Genomic DNA, 16,900 nt, shown 5'->3' with positions numbered 1-16,900 from the left:
TGAACTGAGTTAAAATAAAAATACAACATATCAAAATTTATGAGATTCAGCCAAAGTAGTGCTTAGAGGGAAATGCATAAAATTATATGCTTATACCAGAAGAAAATAAAGAGCTCAAATCTCTAAACTTCCACCTTTAGAAATGAGATAAAGAAGAGCAAATTAAATCCAAAGCAAACAGAAAAAAGGAAATAATAAAGAGCAGAAATCAATAAAATTTTTAAAAGGAAAACAATAGAGAAAAATAAATAAACCAAAATAAATGAAACGAAATTTCACTGAAAATATCAATAAAATCTATAAACTTCTAGCCACACTAATCAAGAAAAAAACAAAGATGACACAAATTACCAAGATCAGGAAGCTATTATCCCAATGGCCAAAGCCAGTCACATGAGTCAGTCAGCCTGGGAGGGGACTACCCAAGGGTATGGATACAGGTAGGTGTGAAAAACTGGCTTGAGAAGGGAGCATAACTGCAACAATCTACCACACTTAATCCCGTTGATTCCATCTCCTTAAATCTCTCCAATCTCATTCTTCCTCTTGAATCCCACTTCACTGAGGAGTTCAGGACCTTCTCATTTCCTACCTCAACTACTTACAATATAGTCATGTCCTGCATAACGTTTCAGTCAACAACGGACTGCATATACGACGGTAGTCTTATAGGATTAGTACCATGTAGCCTAGGTGTGTAGTAGGCAATACCATCTAGGTTTGTGTAAGTACACTCGACGATGTTCACACAACGAAAAAATCACCTAATGACGCCTTTCCCAGAATGTATTCCCGTGTTAAGTGATGCATGACTGTAGTCTTCTAATTGAGCTTGCATTGCCGTACACTATTAGCATGCGAATTTTCTGGATACACAAATCTGGCCACATAACTCTGCTGCTTAAAACTCAACAACTTCCCTTTGGCCATTAGAATAAACTAATAAAGTCCTAAATAAGACCCTTTCATTTCTAGCTACTTACTCTTACTACTACTGTTCCCTCATATGCACTCTCCTCTTTCAGAAACAAAAAACTAAGTCCTTCAAAGGACCATGGTATTTCAATACTACAACTTTCCACTTAATGTTGTTTCTATCTGGCAAGTGCTATTACTGCTTGTGTCCTGGCAAATTTCAACTTATTCTTCAAGATACGTCTCAAATGCCACAAATTTGATGAAGCATTTTTTGCCTGACATAGTTAAATGCTCCCACTTCTTGCTTTCACTGCATCTCATACAACCTTCAATTATAGCGTTTAGTCCAACATACTATAATTATTTGTTTGTAGATCTGTCTAACAACTTATTTCACTGTGGGATGGGGATTATGTCTTTTTTAATGTCTATCTCTCCAACATCTAGTACCTTGACTCTTAGTAAGTACTCGGCAAATGATTTTGGAATCAATCAATTAAAATGTTCATTTGCAACATTCTAGATGCCAGTAGAAAGAAAATTTATCAGGTAAGTCTGTCACTGTCAAATCTTGTCATCAACTCAGTACTCTACTTCTTCAAATGCTACTTTTCTGTCAAGTTATTTGCGTGGAATGCAGTTCCAAGTGTACTAATAAACTTTCAATACGCACCAAAATAACTTCAATTTATGTTATGAATATGTTAAAATGAGACTTTAAACATTACATTAAGGTGGATAAAAGTACTAAATTTACAAATGTACCAAATGTAATAAAATTATCAATGTACTAAAACATACTGATGCCCCATTGTGGCTGTAGCTTGAACATCTGAGATTGAGTCTCTTTTTTCTGTTTCCTAAATTCCCATATATTTTAAAGTTTAAAACAAAATTATCCACGTTGTAGTTGGAATGGTAAAAGATATACAAATAAGTCTCCTTGAAAAACTCACTCCAGTCCTGAGCATGGCCCTCAGCCTTTGTTATAGACTGAATGTTTGTGTCCCCAAATTCATATGGTGAAATCCTACCCCCCACTGTGATGGCATTAGGAGTAGGGGTGGGAGGGGAGGGCGTGGGGGGTGGGGATGGAGATCACTACCTTTATAAAAGAGATTCCAAACAGCTTCCTCCACCGTTCCACCAGGTGAGGACACAGCTGAGAAGACACTGTTTATCTATGAAGCAGGAAGCAGGTACTCACCAGACAACAAACCTGCTGGAGCCTTGATCTTGGACTTCCCAGACTCCTGAACTGTGAGAAGTTTGTTGTTTATAAGCCACCCAGTCGGCCGCCCAAACATACTAAGACAGCTTACTAACCCAGAAACCCAATTTGTCAGGAAGACTTACATTAGTCAAGCTCATGGAGACTTAGGAATAGATAAAAAAGCGAGCATTTTAATGGATAGTGCGAAGCAGATCTAATACCGGTTTTCCGGGGGCGGGGCGGTAGGGAGTGCCTTTCTAACCAAGGGAAATGGTTTAGTAATAGAACTAATCTGATTTAAGTACAGCCTCTAAGTGGATAATTGAGATTAAACAGTAGATTCCGGTTGTGATATAGGAGAAAAGAAGGTGCAAACAATTTCATGGTTAAGGAGCCTCAAAAATAACACGCCAGCAAACTAACTTGGGCAAAGTTGTGAATGGTTTTAAATCAGGAAGTGACTACTAAAAAGACAAAGTATCGCTTTTTTCACAAGATATTCATTCAACTCACACATGTGTGCATATCTATGCAAATTTATCCTCTCTAGTCAGGAAAGACTGGATCCCTCGCCCAAGTTAGTTTGGTCGAAATGACATGGAATAATTTCAAGAACTGTAGGCAGACTATCAGGCAGTATTTACTTGACGTCAATTTCTATCAAAGGTAACAAAGCTTGTGGTTCATAATGGAAAGGCTATTGGCGGTTGTGGTGGATGGGGGAGATTTATGGAATACATTTAGTATCATTTAAAATCTATTTTGGCCGGGAATGAAGAGGCAGGGTTTTTGTCTCCTGTTTTGTTTAAACTTTTTCTTAACTTTTTATTTTAGAACAGTTTTAGGTTAACAGTATTATAACCAAGATAGTACAGGGTTCCCTATACCCCGTACAAGAGGGTTTTTAAAATCTAACTTCTACTTCCACCTCCACCTAAACTCTTCCTTACTTCTCTTTGCTTCCGATCTCAGGTTTTGCCAGGGCCTAGTTCACACAGTGCAACTTGAGGATTGTAATGAAAACTCAGTTCAGTTAAAACTTCACCACCCAGCCACAAGTGGGTAGGGAGTTAAGCTCGAGAAACCCGAACGCGGAAACCCGAACGCTCTCGCCCCGCCCAGCCCCGCGTTTCCAGAGACGCGCCGAACGCCTCATCAACTTGGCTCCTCCAAGTCGGTCCCGGCAGATGAGGGCGAATCGCGACCAAGGGGATGGGCAGCCTCCGCGGGGAAGCTGCCCGGGACCCTGCTGGGCGAGCCGGGGGCGGGGACAGGACAGACTCCAACTTCAGGCCCCTCCTCTGAAGGCAGGTTCTCGAAGCCAAAACATTTAACCCCAAAACGTTCAGCTCTGAGGCGTGTGGCGGATTTCACATATATAAGCACATACGTGACGGCGGCTTGTGGTTTAAGGCAGACGCCTGCAGGCCGTTCTCAAGCGCAGCCCACTCTCCGCCCCCAGCCAGCTCGCCCAGGCGGCCTCGCGCCCGCGCGGCACCGTCGTCGCAGCCCATCCCTCTGCGCGTCGCGAGGGGCGGGCACGCGCGCGTGAGGACGTCCGGGTCGCGCGCGCCGCCGCCGCCACCACTGCCGCCGCCACCACCACCACCACCAAGCTGGGCCGGAGTTGCCGGTACTGGCATTTGAAGGTGATGGCCCTGACTGAAGGCCTTGTGCTGGCGTCTCTCGCTGTTCCTGCAGCCGCTGCCGAGGTGTCGGTCCGCTCATCATGAGAGGTCAGGCCTGGGGGAAGCGGGCGGAGGGGGCGAGGGGCCGCTGCGGATGGGCTCTGGGGAGAATAACTGAGGCACTTGAAGCTCGAACGTGGGTGGAAAACTGTCCTAGGGATTCCGGAAGCGTTGTTTGCGTTTACTTTTCTTCCTTTTTTCTCCCTTTTCTTGCTCGTGCATGGAGGAAAGAGGGAGGATTCTATATTTTTATTGATGGAAAAGATACTGAAACTGTCCCGTCCGACGTCGGTCTTCAGAGGTTTGAGGAAATACGTAGCACGCGTGGCGTCGGAGCATCGGTGAAAGCCTTTAATTGAAAGGCACTAAAAACCAAACTGCCGTACAGTCACTGAAAAAAACATTCAAACGCACGAATGAAATAGAATGACACAGAACATGTCCTGATGTTAACCCTGGCTTCCTCCCCCAGAACCGGCAGTCGGGGATAAGGTCTGCGTTTCCTCAACTGGGATCCCGACTGTGGCATCCTTGACGGCTGCCCACACTGGTCATTTAGGGATCCTTCCTGCCAGGATTCTCTTTCCTCGCCGCCCCCCCCCCCCCCCCCCGCCAACCGATGGTGGCATTTTTAATGGGCAGACTATGTAACTATCCTTATTCAAACCAGAGAGTCACCTAGCAATTACGTGGTGACTCCCCAAATTTCCCTATTTTAAAGGTAGTTAGGTAACATTCTTTTTGGGGGGCGGGTATTAATTATTGGAAACCTTTTTATTATCTTTGGGAAAGCTGTTTGAGCATCAAACGAAATTTGTAGGTCACTTAAATGAAATGTTTATTAGTTCTCCATGATTATACATAAGGCATTAAGAGTTTTTTTCTTCCCAGCCTTTCCAAGCTTTAAAAAATACTGACTTGCTTTTATGAAATGTAGAATCTACATCAGAGATGAAACCACTCCAGTTGGGCAAGTAACTGTACTGAAGTATGAATGAGTACTAGTACTCAAATTATTAACATCTGCTAGGCACCCATACTTTGACTACTTTGCTGATTTCTTCTGTCATTAGAGAACTGGAGGCATCAGAAGCTGAACTTTTTTTTGTAGCAGGTGTTCCCTAAAGATAGTTTAGAACAGCAGAGCCTTGGCATTAAGGAAGGAGGAGGGAGTCCAGTAATAAGTGACAGAAAACCAGAAAATAATTCATCTGTGATTATCAGCCTCTCCTTTAGTGAATAAAGGATTCCTAGTGAGCAATATATTGCCTGTATTTAACTGTTTACTTAGAATATGTTCTGCTCTTTGATTTTTAGGAGACAGAACCCTAAAGCAAAGAAATCTGGATCACAGAAAAAGTATTCAAAGGTCATGCAAGCCAACTGTAGCCAACTGCACAGTCCTCCAGGAGCTGCAGGCAGTGAGGATGCCTCAGCCTCCCAGTGTGCCCATACAAGATTGACAGAAGGTTCTTGTCTTCATTCTGGAGATGTTCATATCCAGATAAACTCCATCCCTAAAGAATGTGCTGAAAATCCAGGCTCCAGAAATATAAGGTCAGGTGTCCATAGCCGTACCCATGGATGTGTACATAGTCGCTTACGGAGTCACTCCCACAATGAAGCCAGGCAGCCTGATGAGACTGCCACGGAGTCTGGAGATCATGGTAGTAGCTCCGTCTCAGAATTCCGGTATCTCTTCAAGTGGTTGCAAAAAAGTCTTCCATATATTTTGATTCTGAGTGTCAAACTTGTTATGCAGCATATAACAGGTAGAGTATAATAAAACACTGAGTTGTTTCATTTGTAAATTCAATTTTCTTTCTTTATTGGTAATCTATTTAACCTATGTATTTCAGTTACTTATTTTCCGTTAGCTTTTAAAATTGTGTATGTTTCCTTTAAATTCGTGTCATTGTGTTAACTGATGTTTTTCTTTCAATTAACTGGAACTTATTTTCTAACAGGAATTTCTCTTGGAATTGGGCTGCTTACAACTTTTATGTATGCAAACAAAAGCATTGTAAATCAGGTTTTTCTAAGAGTAAGTACAATAATCAACTAAAAAATCATTAAATGTTTCTCTCTGTAGAATTATATACTCACTTTTGAGAGAAATAGGAATTAAGACAGTTTATTTGACAAATTTAAATATATATATTGTAACATCCATGATATATTAAATTTTATATAAATGTCCTAATGCTGATTGTTTCACCTTATTTTCAATGTATGTTGGGTTCCTGATAAAGAAAAATGAGACAGAGGGATTAAAAGGTTTAGAATGCACTATTTGATCTGATTTGTCAAGTGCTTTCATGTTTTATGAGTTAATTTGACCATACTAATATAATCATTGAAAACTTCAACTGTTGCACTCTTAGGTTTAAAATAGGTTTAAAAAATGTACATTGAGGGGCTGGCCCCATGGCCGAGTGGTTAAGTTTGCACGCTCCACTTTGGCAGCCCAGGGTTTTGCCAGTTCAGATCCTGGGCGCAGCTGTGGCACCAGTATCAAGCCATGCTGAGGTGGCATCCCACATGCCCCAACTAGAAGGACCCACAACTAAAAAATATGCAGCTATGTACGGGGGGCTTTGGGGAGAAAAAGGAAAAATAAAATCTTAAAAAAAAAAGTACATTGAATAAATGGATATTGAACTATTTAGATCTCTTAAAGAAAATTAAACCCAAAAAGTTTTTCCATAACATAAATTATAAGAGTCCTATTCATATAAATTATTGAGAAAAATAGGATATGTTTATAAAATTTCACCTTCAAGCAACTTTAAAGGGCTATATCTGTGTAAAGAATCGTGCATTCTGACCTGGAAATTTCTAGTTAGAACAATCAAAATTTAATTTAGGGTTTAAAACTAGTAACACTTTCAATTAAAAATTAGTAATTAAAATTTAATTTTAAAAGTGAAGTTAAAAACAAATTACTTTATTAAATTCTTATTTAATGGTCTGAGAATTTTAAAAATTATACTTACAAACCCTGATAAATGCATTTTTAAAAATTCTGTTTTTTCGGGGAGGCAAAAATAGGGAGCTGCAGAGGTAAAGTTTGCATTTGGGTGGGTCCTTTATGTCAGCTTGTAGAAGATTTGGCATCTTTGAAACATAGGTAATGTTTTTATACAATGAAGAAACTTGCATTTAAAAAATTTGTTGGAGTTCTGTTTTGTTTGCTAAAGATATATAAAATAGTGTGATATGTGCAATTTAACAGGTATTCTATGTTTTTATTAAGATTAATCTATTAAAATGTTCTAAGTTAATTAGTCATTAAAGTAAATAGTTTACTGATATTTAAAACTCTGGCATAACTCAAAATAAATTATAAAATTGTTTATTTTTCAGGAAAGGTGCTCAAAGATTCAGTGTGCTTGGTTACTGGTATTCTTAGCAGGATCTTCTGTTCTTTTATATTACACCTTTCATTCTCAGTCACTTTATCACAGGTAATTAGAGGTCCAAGTACACAATCACATTTTTTATGTAATCATATATTCCATAGCATTTCACACATATATATTACTTGTGCATACCTATTGTTAGAGTTCAATTTTTACCTATCCGCCTTCTTCCAAGATTGAGAGGGGTAAGTGACTTATTCAGAGTTGTATACCCAGTGCCTTGGCTCCTAGGAGGTGCTCAATAAATATTTAATTTTTGATATTAAATTTTCACTTATACAATCAATCATTATTAAGTACCATTAGGTTGTTGTTGTTGGTCTTTTATTGTTTTTTACTTTTGATAAATAAAAATCATATATATTTAAGATATATACATGATGTTTTGATATATGTATACATTGTGAGATGATTCCACAATCAAGCATATCTGTCACCTCCCTTGGTTACCTTTGTGTGTGTGTGTGTGTGTGATGAGAACACCTGACCTTGTTTCTCCTAGTAAGGAGAAGACTTGCTGCAGGACAGTAGTTACTAAGTTTCCATGTCAGATGGAAATGTTCTGAATTTTTGACTTTAATCAGATTAGAAGTCCTGGTTTCAGAGGAGTTAGAGAGATGTGGACAAATCTGGGATATAGTTTGTAGGTGGAGCTAACACCACTTGGATTGGATTGGGTGGGTGGAATAGGTAGGTGGCGGGTGAAGGGAGAAGAATCAAGGATGACCCCTGGGTTTTTAGTCTAAGCAACTGGCTAGATGGTAGTAGCATTTGACTGGGCTGGTTTTGAGAGGAAACTCAATAATTTTGTTTTGAATATGTTAAGTTTAAGAAGCTATGTAGAACTGCTAAGAAAGTGATTACAGATCTATGTCATGAGCTCAGAGTAGAGATTACGGTTATAAATTTTGGTGTTATCGGCATATGGTTGATATTTAAAAACCAGAGGACTCAACAAGACTAACCAGGGAAAGAAAGTATAGACGGAGAAGAGGGTCCAGGACTGGACAGGCCCACGATTAGAGGAGCAGCAGCAAAGGAAACTAAGAAAGAACCACCATATGAGAAAACTAGGAAAGGGTGGTTCAGAAGTCTAGGAAGAAAATAATTCAGGGAGGGAAGATGAAGGATGTGGTGATCTTGACAAGGAATTCAGTAGAGGGAAGGAGACAGAATCCTGATTGAAGTTGGTTGAGGAGAGAACGGCAGATGTCTAGTTTTAGTGAATTTTTTAGATTATAGGCTAGAAAGGTATCAACCTTGACAAGTTAAGGAAGACTGTTCTTTTTCTTTATTCTATGGAGGAAAGATCTGAAATTCAAACATTAAAATCTCTTTAAGCAAAATGGTCTTCCATTCTATTTATGTGAACTCTAACATCTTGCCAAACTCATATTTTCTACACATCAAATAAAGTAAAATATTTGGTAGCAAATTTAAAACCCCTATCAGTATTTTACCTTTGTGTGTTGCTCTAGTAAGTTTTGATATTTTTCTCTTGGTAGCTTAATTTTTTTGAATCCTACTTTGGACCATTCGAACTTCTGGGAAGTACTCTGGATTGTTGGAATTACAGACTTCATTCTCAAATTCCTCTTCATGGGCTTAAAATGCCTTATTTTATTGGTGCCTTCTTTCATCATGCCTTTTAAATCCAAGGTAAGAAACTAATATGTTTTATTGGAACGATGTTAGCCAATCATATTAATGCTAGTCTTCATTTAAATGACTCCTTTTATAACTTTTCAGTTTGCTAAATAACCTAATTTTATTATTTCACACTGGCAACCACTTGCTCAAAGACTTGACCCTAAATATTAATCTATTCCAATAAAATCAGAATTATATTTGCTTCGGAATAATCTAAAAATCAGTCCCCACATCATATATGGAAAAATATTTAGATTTGTACTTCTTTACTTCTCTAGGGTATTATCAATTGGTAATTGATAACTGATGGTATGGAGTTATTCAGTGTTTTTCCCATATTTAATAAAAATTTTAATATAAATTTTGTAATCAGCAAAGACAAAGATATATGTTTTACTTGTATACATAAAACATTTCACTATGTCATTCTTTAGAAAGTCTGTGAAAACCATTATGAAGAATAATTTTAGTTATCTGTCTTATTCATATACTGTGTTCTCAATCCAATATGAAGTATTTGTGCTCTGTATATAAATACCTTGGGTAGCTCTATTTGTTTTCTCTCCCCTTCCTTTTTAGGGTTACTGGTATATGCTTTTAGAAGAATTATGTCAGTATTACCGAACTTTTGTTCCCATACCAGTTTGGTTTCGTTACCTTATAAGCTATGGGGAGTTTGGTAATGTAACTAGATGGAGTCTTGGGATATTGCTGGCTTTACTCTACCTCATACTAAAAGTAGGTAACGTTATAAATCTTGTCATGCATAATGATTCATATGATGATTATAGATTTTACATACTACTGCTTTTCTCTTTAACTGTTTTGTAGTTTATCTTCATATCACTCGTTTGAAGTAATAGGAGGTTCTGTATCTACTTACAAATGGAGAAATAGAAATATATATCTTTATCCTAATCCAGTGGTTCTCAGATTTTATTAGGGGAGTGGACCTCCACAAAGTATAGGTTATCTAAAGGGGGGGAACAAGTAGAATAGAACATACCCATTCCGAACAATAGCATCTGTCACACACATAATTCCCAAATTAGCGGAGTAGCTTGTCCTGTTGTCTCTATGCCTGCTTCCCTCAACTGAATTACTTTATGAAACTTTAAAATCTAAATGTGTTGAGAACATGTGAACCAGGTAAAATTGCCTTGTCTTTGACATAGATAAGTTTATATTTGTCTTGACTAAATTGTGATTCGAGGTATTCACATGTACTTCATTTTGGTTAAGAGTTGACTGAAATCTATAAATTGAGTAAAATATTCCATAATTGGATTTTAAATGTATTGAAAGTGAAATGAGTAATTGTGATATGCAATGAGCATTAAGTTACTATCAGTATATGCTATTAGATTTTAGCTTTGATCTCTAGGTTTAGCAGATAGGGCTCTTTAAATTAATGAATTATCTCTTGTTTATTTCCTCTTTCAGCTTTTGGACTTTTTTGGACATCTAAGAACTTTCAGACGGGTTTTGAGAATATTTTTTACACGACCAGTAAGTATGTTTTATCAGTTATGGAAAAACACATTTTACCTCTTTGTTATAAAATTTTTTTATTTTAGCAATTTTACAAGTGTGGATTTCATAACTACTTGATTTTTTAAAAAAACTTTTCTACCACTTTGGCATTTGGGGCTTTGATAATGATTTTGGAGTTTTATTTCTATGATCAGTTTCTTGCACATTGACAACCACCTGCTAAGTTAATGCAGTGCTCATGTATTTGAATGTCTCTCTTACCCCTTCAAATCACTGGACAGTCTTAAGAGTTTATAAACATTCCCTTAAAAATATTGTCATGAACTTTTGTTCCTCTTCCTTTTTTAATCAATAAATAGTGGCTTTGTGTATATCTCTTAACTCCTTATTCAGCTTCTGTGAAAGTGCCTCCACTGTAATTTATTTATATGAAAAAAGCTCATTACCAAAAATTATGTCCCTTGAAATTTTCTTACTGGAAAATTTTTCCCACCAATACTCAATTCTTTATGCACAGATAAGTTCACGGCATGGAATTTAACAATTGAGACTCCAGTGTCAATTATAAACTTGATTATTACATGATTCTACTGATGTTACAAATGGCAGAGAAAGGTACCATCAGCTTTTTGCTATTTAGTAGCCTCAAAGTTTCTCAGTACTTAGGTGTGGCCACCAGATATTACAGTTTGATCCTCAGCTTTGCAGTCCATTAGGTACTTAACAGTTACTTGGTCAGGACTCAGGGGATCTGACAAAAATGTATGTTTAAAAAAATGGATTGTATCTACAAAGTGTACCAAACTAACTGATCAGGGCACCCTTTCCCTAAGATAAAGTTAGTAATGTACTAATAAGTTTTGCTTTATCCTATTCAGACTTCTTTCTTTAGACAAGATATAATAAAATTGGGAGTTCAGCTTTGGTTAAGTTTATTCAATTGAGTATCAGCCATTAATCTAGTAAGGCTTATACTGAAATACTTTGATATTCTTTCTCTGTGAGGCAGAGAGAATATCAGTCATCAAAACTCTTTGATTTATTCCTGAGTCTCTCAGGAATATATACATGTCCTTGACATGTATATACATGTTCCTTAACTTTGCCAGGCAGTCACCATGAGGATAAGTCTTCACCTGAAGGGAGCCTGAAAAATGCCAGACAAGAGTACTATTTTAAAAGCTTGTCAGCATGAGTATCTGCAGTGTACTTTGCTAAATAACATTTTACTGAAGGGAAATTCACACCAAGATCATCAGTATCCCAATTTGTTTCTGGAATCTATAATATGACCAGTCTCAAAAAATCTTAATTTTTATATTTTTATCCTTTGAGTCTTAGTTTGATATTGTAACCCTCGATATTTAGTACAAGAAGTTTAGATCACAACTTCAGGTTGATGAGTCAAGTCATGCTGTGCTGTCATTACCATGAGTGAACCTGGGTGTTCTTACTTCTGTCCAGCCACCTTTTCCCCATCATTTCTACTAAAAGCTGATCTCATTTGTAATATTTTGTCACATCTAGTTAATAACTAAATTCTACTGATTTTGGTGAGGAAGTTATAAAGATCTTAGAAGAGATCAGAAACTTTTTTTAGGACTTTAGAAGAAAAGGAAATGCAAAGGATTGCTTATTGTTCAGTTAGTTTTGACAGTATAACTCTACCCAAGTTACATTTTGCAATTGCAGTTCCTTTGTAAAATTTTATCATTTTTTCTGAGTACTATGCTCTGACTTTTGTGATCTTTAAGGATGATAATTAAAATTATTTTTAGGGGCCAGCCCCGTGGCCTACTGGTTAAGTTTGCACGCTCCGCTTTGGCGGCCCAGGGTTCGGATCCTGGGCACGGACATGGCACCACTCATTAGGCCATGTTGAGGCAGTGTCCCACATGCCCCAACTAGAAGGACCCACAACTAAAATATACAACTATGTACTGGGGGGATTGGGGGAGAAAAAAGCAGGAAAAAAAAAAAAGATTGGCAACAGCTGTTAGCTCAGGTGCCAATCTTTAAAAAAAAAAAATTATTTTTAGATTTAGTGGCAGGACACTGTTCAGTGGTCTCTAAACCTTTCACACTGAACTCACCTGGAGAGCTTTCAAAAATTACAGATTCCTGGGTCACATCCCAGTATGTCTGGACCTATTGACTTAATCTCCAGTGTGGAGCACAGCAGTCTATTTTTAAAGCAGTTTCTCCCAATGAGTTAATTCAGCCAGCCAAGCTGTGGTTTGACTTTTTGGAACCACTGCCGTAGGTAATAAACAGGCTTAATTTGACAATACTGGGTCACATAATACATGAATATAGATTTTATATTACTTAGTTATATTTTAGATTGCTCAGTCTCTTAAGCCAGTTGAATCTGAAGCACTATCATTATTTAGGAATGCACTGAATCTAATAATCTTCCAAGATCCTATTATGTATTATTTAATAAGTTCACCTTGATGCAGTCCATCAAAACGTAGTTCTGGATACGTAGTTCAGCTTTGAAATGTTTATGTTCTTCGGGAGAGTTTTCAAATGCCTAGTTCCAGGGAGATTGAGAAAAACGGCATCACCTATGTATTTGAGGAACAGGAAAGAAAGAAATTTGCAGATGAACAGAACTTCTTATCTTCATAGACTTATGGAGTGGCTGCCAGCAAGAGACAGTGTTCAGATGTGGATGATATTTGTTCAATATGTCAAGCTGAATTTCAAAAGCCAATTCTTCTCATCTGTCAGGTAATTATATTTTTAAGAAACCTAAATAAAGCACTTCTCCTTGACTTACATTAGTTACAAGGAAAAAAAAATTCTACAATGCTTAGCAGAAAGTAGCATTCAAGGCACATACTAGTAATTTATTACTGTAATTAGGGACTTGGTAGATTAGCTAAATCTTGTCCCTTATGTTCTAATGATTTTTATGCAGAGTGTATGAAGTGGAAAAATAATTCAGATAGCAGATTGGAAACCAAAGCAAGTGGAAAACAGGCCATTTTTAATAATTAGATGCTAGTCTTTTAGAATATCAGCATTTGTTATTGAATTGTATAAGGACCTTTCCTAGATTTTTTGGCAGTCTCAAAGACTTCATTAATCCATTATCCTTGATCTTAAAGTTATCACCTAGGGATGGCTTGTATTTTATTAAAAGTGGTTAAATGGATAGTACAGTCAAAAGAACACTAGTGGCTCTACCACTAACACACACTTTGTGTTCTTGAATGTCATACTTTCTATGTTTTCTTACTTGTAAAATGAAGGGTTTAGTGATCTCCAAAATCCCTTTTAGCTGTAAAGAGTATGATTCTCTGCAGTGTGATGAATTTAAAGTTAAAATGTTACCAAGTATAAAATCTAGTTCTTAATTCCTTTACAGCATATATTTTGTGAAGAATGTATTACGTTATGGTTTAACAGAGAGAAAACATGTCCGCTGTGCAGAACTGTGATTTCAGACCATATAAACAAATGGAAAGATGGAGCCACTTCATCACACCTTCAAATATATTAAGTTGTACAAACTATTAAGACCACAAAACACTAATTTCTTTTGGTTAAAGTAACTATTGTTAAAGACATTACAATGGATTTTCAGTGCTAGAAATTAAGAAAAATGTTTCCAAATGGTTTTAGAATATTATAATAAGACATAAATGTATAGTCCAATTTATCAAAAGATTAAATGAAAGAATCCTATGTTTAAAAAAATATGTAAGTAATCTTCAACCTAATGCATATGCAACATTTATTCTATCCTGTTTAACAGGTTATTGCAGTGTTAAATTGTAAATGTGTTTTCTTGTTAATCTTACCAAAACAGCAATTGGATAACTAGAACTAGTGGTTTTAGAGGAACTCAGGTATTCCTTCCTGACATTGTTTTCAGAATAAAGAATATTTTTCATAGTATTTTAAGATATACATAATCTGAAAGTAGAATTTTCTTTAGCATTGACTTTTATAATTCCCATTCTTAAAATTTTCATAAAATTTGTATTTTTAAATGAAAGTTCTAAATGCTATATTTTACCTGTAACAATCAGATTTCTAAGTGAAGATTAATTTACTGAGGATGATATATTTTAATATTGTATTATTCTCTGTAGTGTGATTAGCAATCAATGAGAATAGATGATTTAAATTCATTGTGTTTGTGGACCTCATACGCACAATCCTGCTGTCAGCTTTAATGTTCATGATCTTGCTTTTTGTTTAGTGCCATGGACTATCTTGATGTAACTATTAAAATAATTCACATGGATTACAAACAGCTGGCTTCACTGATGATTTGAATAGTATTACAAAACCAACTCAAACTCTTAGAAAAGAATTCCCCTTATAACTGGTCTTCTCCAGAAGTTTTGGAATCTTATGCTTGAATCACCTTTACTTGGGAGATTAAAGTTGCACTCAGAGGCAAGCAAAAGCTTTGGATAGTGGGCTATTTGCCTCTAGGTATTTGTGCAGGGTGGTGGGAAAGGGAATGAGGCACTTTCTCTCTCTCCGTGAAAACTCTAAGGGGGAATTAAGATCTATAACAGAGGTCTGGTTATATCAAAGTTTAGAGTACAAAGCCTCTGCCCATTTTTTCTATTACCATCTATCAGTTTGCACACAAGGAAAAGACAGTGGGAAGGAGAAGTTAGGAGGGAGAGGTAGAAAACAGATTTGCAGTGTTGATAAGACAAAGGCTAAACCAGCATATGGATTAATAAGAGTAGTGACCAACCAGCTACAGGTCAAGTCATTCTCATGCCTGTACGGCCAAACTGACAAAAGAATATTAGAAAGCCTGTAACTTTCCCAGGTAACTACTGCCAGGTTACCAGTACAACTATTTTGATTCATTCAGTGATGATACAGTATTTAACTCTATTATCTACTTTGAGAACCACTGCAAATATTGAAACAAGCTTACTTGGCCTTAAATCACCTTCCTGACCGCTGTGAAGCTAATAGTTATTACTCAGGTATACAGCAGGGAATGGGTGAGAAAGGTAACTTGGGTTTGAATTTGGGTATAAAAGACAGAGGTGCTGACTTATTAAAAACACAAGAATGGCATCTTACTACGTGATTACTTCAGCCTTATTACAATAGCTGCTTACCCTATGGCTATATGGATAGCTTTCTTTTGGTCACATTAGCACCTGAGCTAACAACTGTTGCCAATCTGCCAATCTTTTTTTTATTCTTCTGCTTTTTCTCCCCAAAGTCCCTGAGTATATAGTTGTATATTCTAGTTGTAGGTCCTTCTGGTTGTGCTATGTGGGATGCCCCCTCAGCACGGCCTGATGAGTGGTGCCATGTCCACGCCCAGGATCTGAACCAGCAAAACCCTGGGCCGCAGAAGCAGAGTGCGCGAACCACTTGGCCACCCGGCCTGCCCCCACTTTGTTTCTTAATATGATTTAATAACAAAGGAGGTCCATAGTGGACAGTGGGGTTTTTTGGTTTTTTTTAATGAACAAGAAAACACTTCACATATGAATTTAAAAGGGGGAAAATGTAATAGGAGAGCTATGCCATCCATTAATAGCACTGATGAACTGGAAGGATTTTTCTACTTCTATTCCTTCACCTCAAAAACAGGGGAACAGGGATTCAAAAACCCATTTATTCTGTGAATTCAGATCACACCCTCTGAAAAGATTGTTTTATCTGTACTGAGTCGGTACTATTTTACAAAAAAGTCAGTTTGAGAACTTCTATAGAGAAATCACATTGGCAAACAGGATAGAATGACCTCATAAAAAGTGGCTTATATAAAACACCCAACTACACTAGATATATTGCGACATTAGTTAAAAACATATTTGTGCACTACGTTATTTTGTGCATACACACCAAATAATCAAATGTAGTTGACAAGTGTGGCTGTGTGGCTGAACGAACTGTTGATTTTTAGCACAAGAAAGTCTTCCCCATGTTTTTACATGAAGCTAGCTTTCACATAACTTTTCATGTGAACTTTTTTTCTCTTTTTCTTTTTTTTTTGAGGAAGATTAGCCCTGAGCTAACTACTGCCAATCCTTCTCTTTTTGCTGAGGAAGACAGGCCCTGAGCTCACATCGATGCCCATCTTCCTCTACTTTATACATGGGGTGCCTACCACAGCATGGCTTTTGCCAAGCAGTGCCATGTCTGCACCTGGGATCTGGACCAGCAAACCCCAGGCCGCCGAGAAACGGAACGTGCGCACTTAACCGCTGCGCCACGGGGCCAGCCCGAATTTTTTTTAAGCAACCAATTCAATTCTATTTGACAGAACTTAGAAATCACAGATGGGTAACATCTAATATATAAAGTCAGTACTAAAACTGTTATAAATTTAAGTAGCTTCCATTTCTCAGCAAAAACAGTTTTACAACTGTCATTCCTCACATATGTAAGTAGTTTATTAAATATGAGAACCTGAACACATCTGGCATATTAATGAAAAAAATTATTGAAACCGTTTGTGCACCTGATAGTTTTTTCTTCCTATCTTAGGAGAATAAAAAAAATCACCTCTA

At 37.2% G+C, this 16,900-nt stretch overlaps 1 protein-coding gene and 1 long non-coding RNA gene across 4 annotated transcripts in view; one reads left to right on the top strand and one right to left on the bottom strand.

Moving 5' to 3' along the window:
- The window catches only part of LOC139074078 (uncharacterized), a 154,724-nt gene extending 152,357 nt beyond the window's left edge, over positions 1–2,367 (bottom strand). Inside the window, exon 1 of one of the 2 annotated variants that reach the window (XR_011523449.1) lies at positions 2,126–2,367. This is a non-coding gene — a long non-coding RNA (uncharacterized lncRNA). The remainder of the gene's footprint in view (positions 1–2,125) is intronic. The other variant, XR_011523450.1, reaches the window with a different exon arrangement.
- Positions 1,991–14,653, top strand: RNFT1 (ring finger protein, transmembrane 1). Of its 2 annotated transcripts, XM_070562352.1 has the most exons (10): positions 1,991–2,178; positions 3,104–3,867; positions 5,137–5,591; positions 5,787–5,863; positions 7,186–7,286; positions 8,747–8,900; positions 9,471–9,629; positions 10,335–10,400; positions 13,020–13,121; positions 13,762–14,653. In XM_070562352.1, the coding sequence occupies exons 3-10, from the start codon at positions 5,192–5,194 to the stop codon at positions 13,894–13,896; spliced, it is 1,194 nt and encodes a 397-aa protein (XP_070418453.1). In that variant the 5' UTR covers positions 1,991–2,178; positions 3,104–3,867; positions 5,137–5,191; the 3' UTR covers positions 13,897–14,653. The 2 variants fall into 2 exon arrangements, with proteins under 2 accessions (XP_070418453.1, XP_070418454.1); XM_070562353.1 differs by lacking the exons at positions 1,991–2,178; positions 9,471–9,629.
- The last annotated feature ends 2,247 nt before the right edge of the window (positions 14,654–16,900 follow it).

This window comes from Equus przewalskii, chromosome 10, assembly GCF_037783145.1.
Source record: "Equus przewalskii isolate Varuska chromosome 10, EquPr2, whole genome shotgun sequence".
Lineage (NCBI taxonomy): Eukaryota > Metazoa > Chordata > Mammalia > Perissodactyla > Equidae > Equus > Equus przewalskii.
This window is presented reverse-complemented; position numbering and strand designations above follow the sequence as displayed.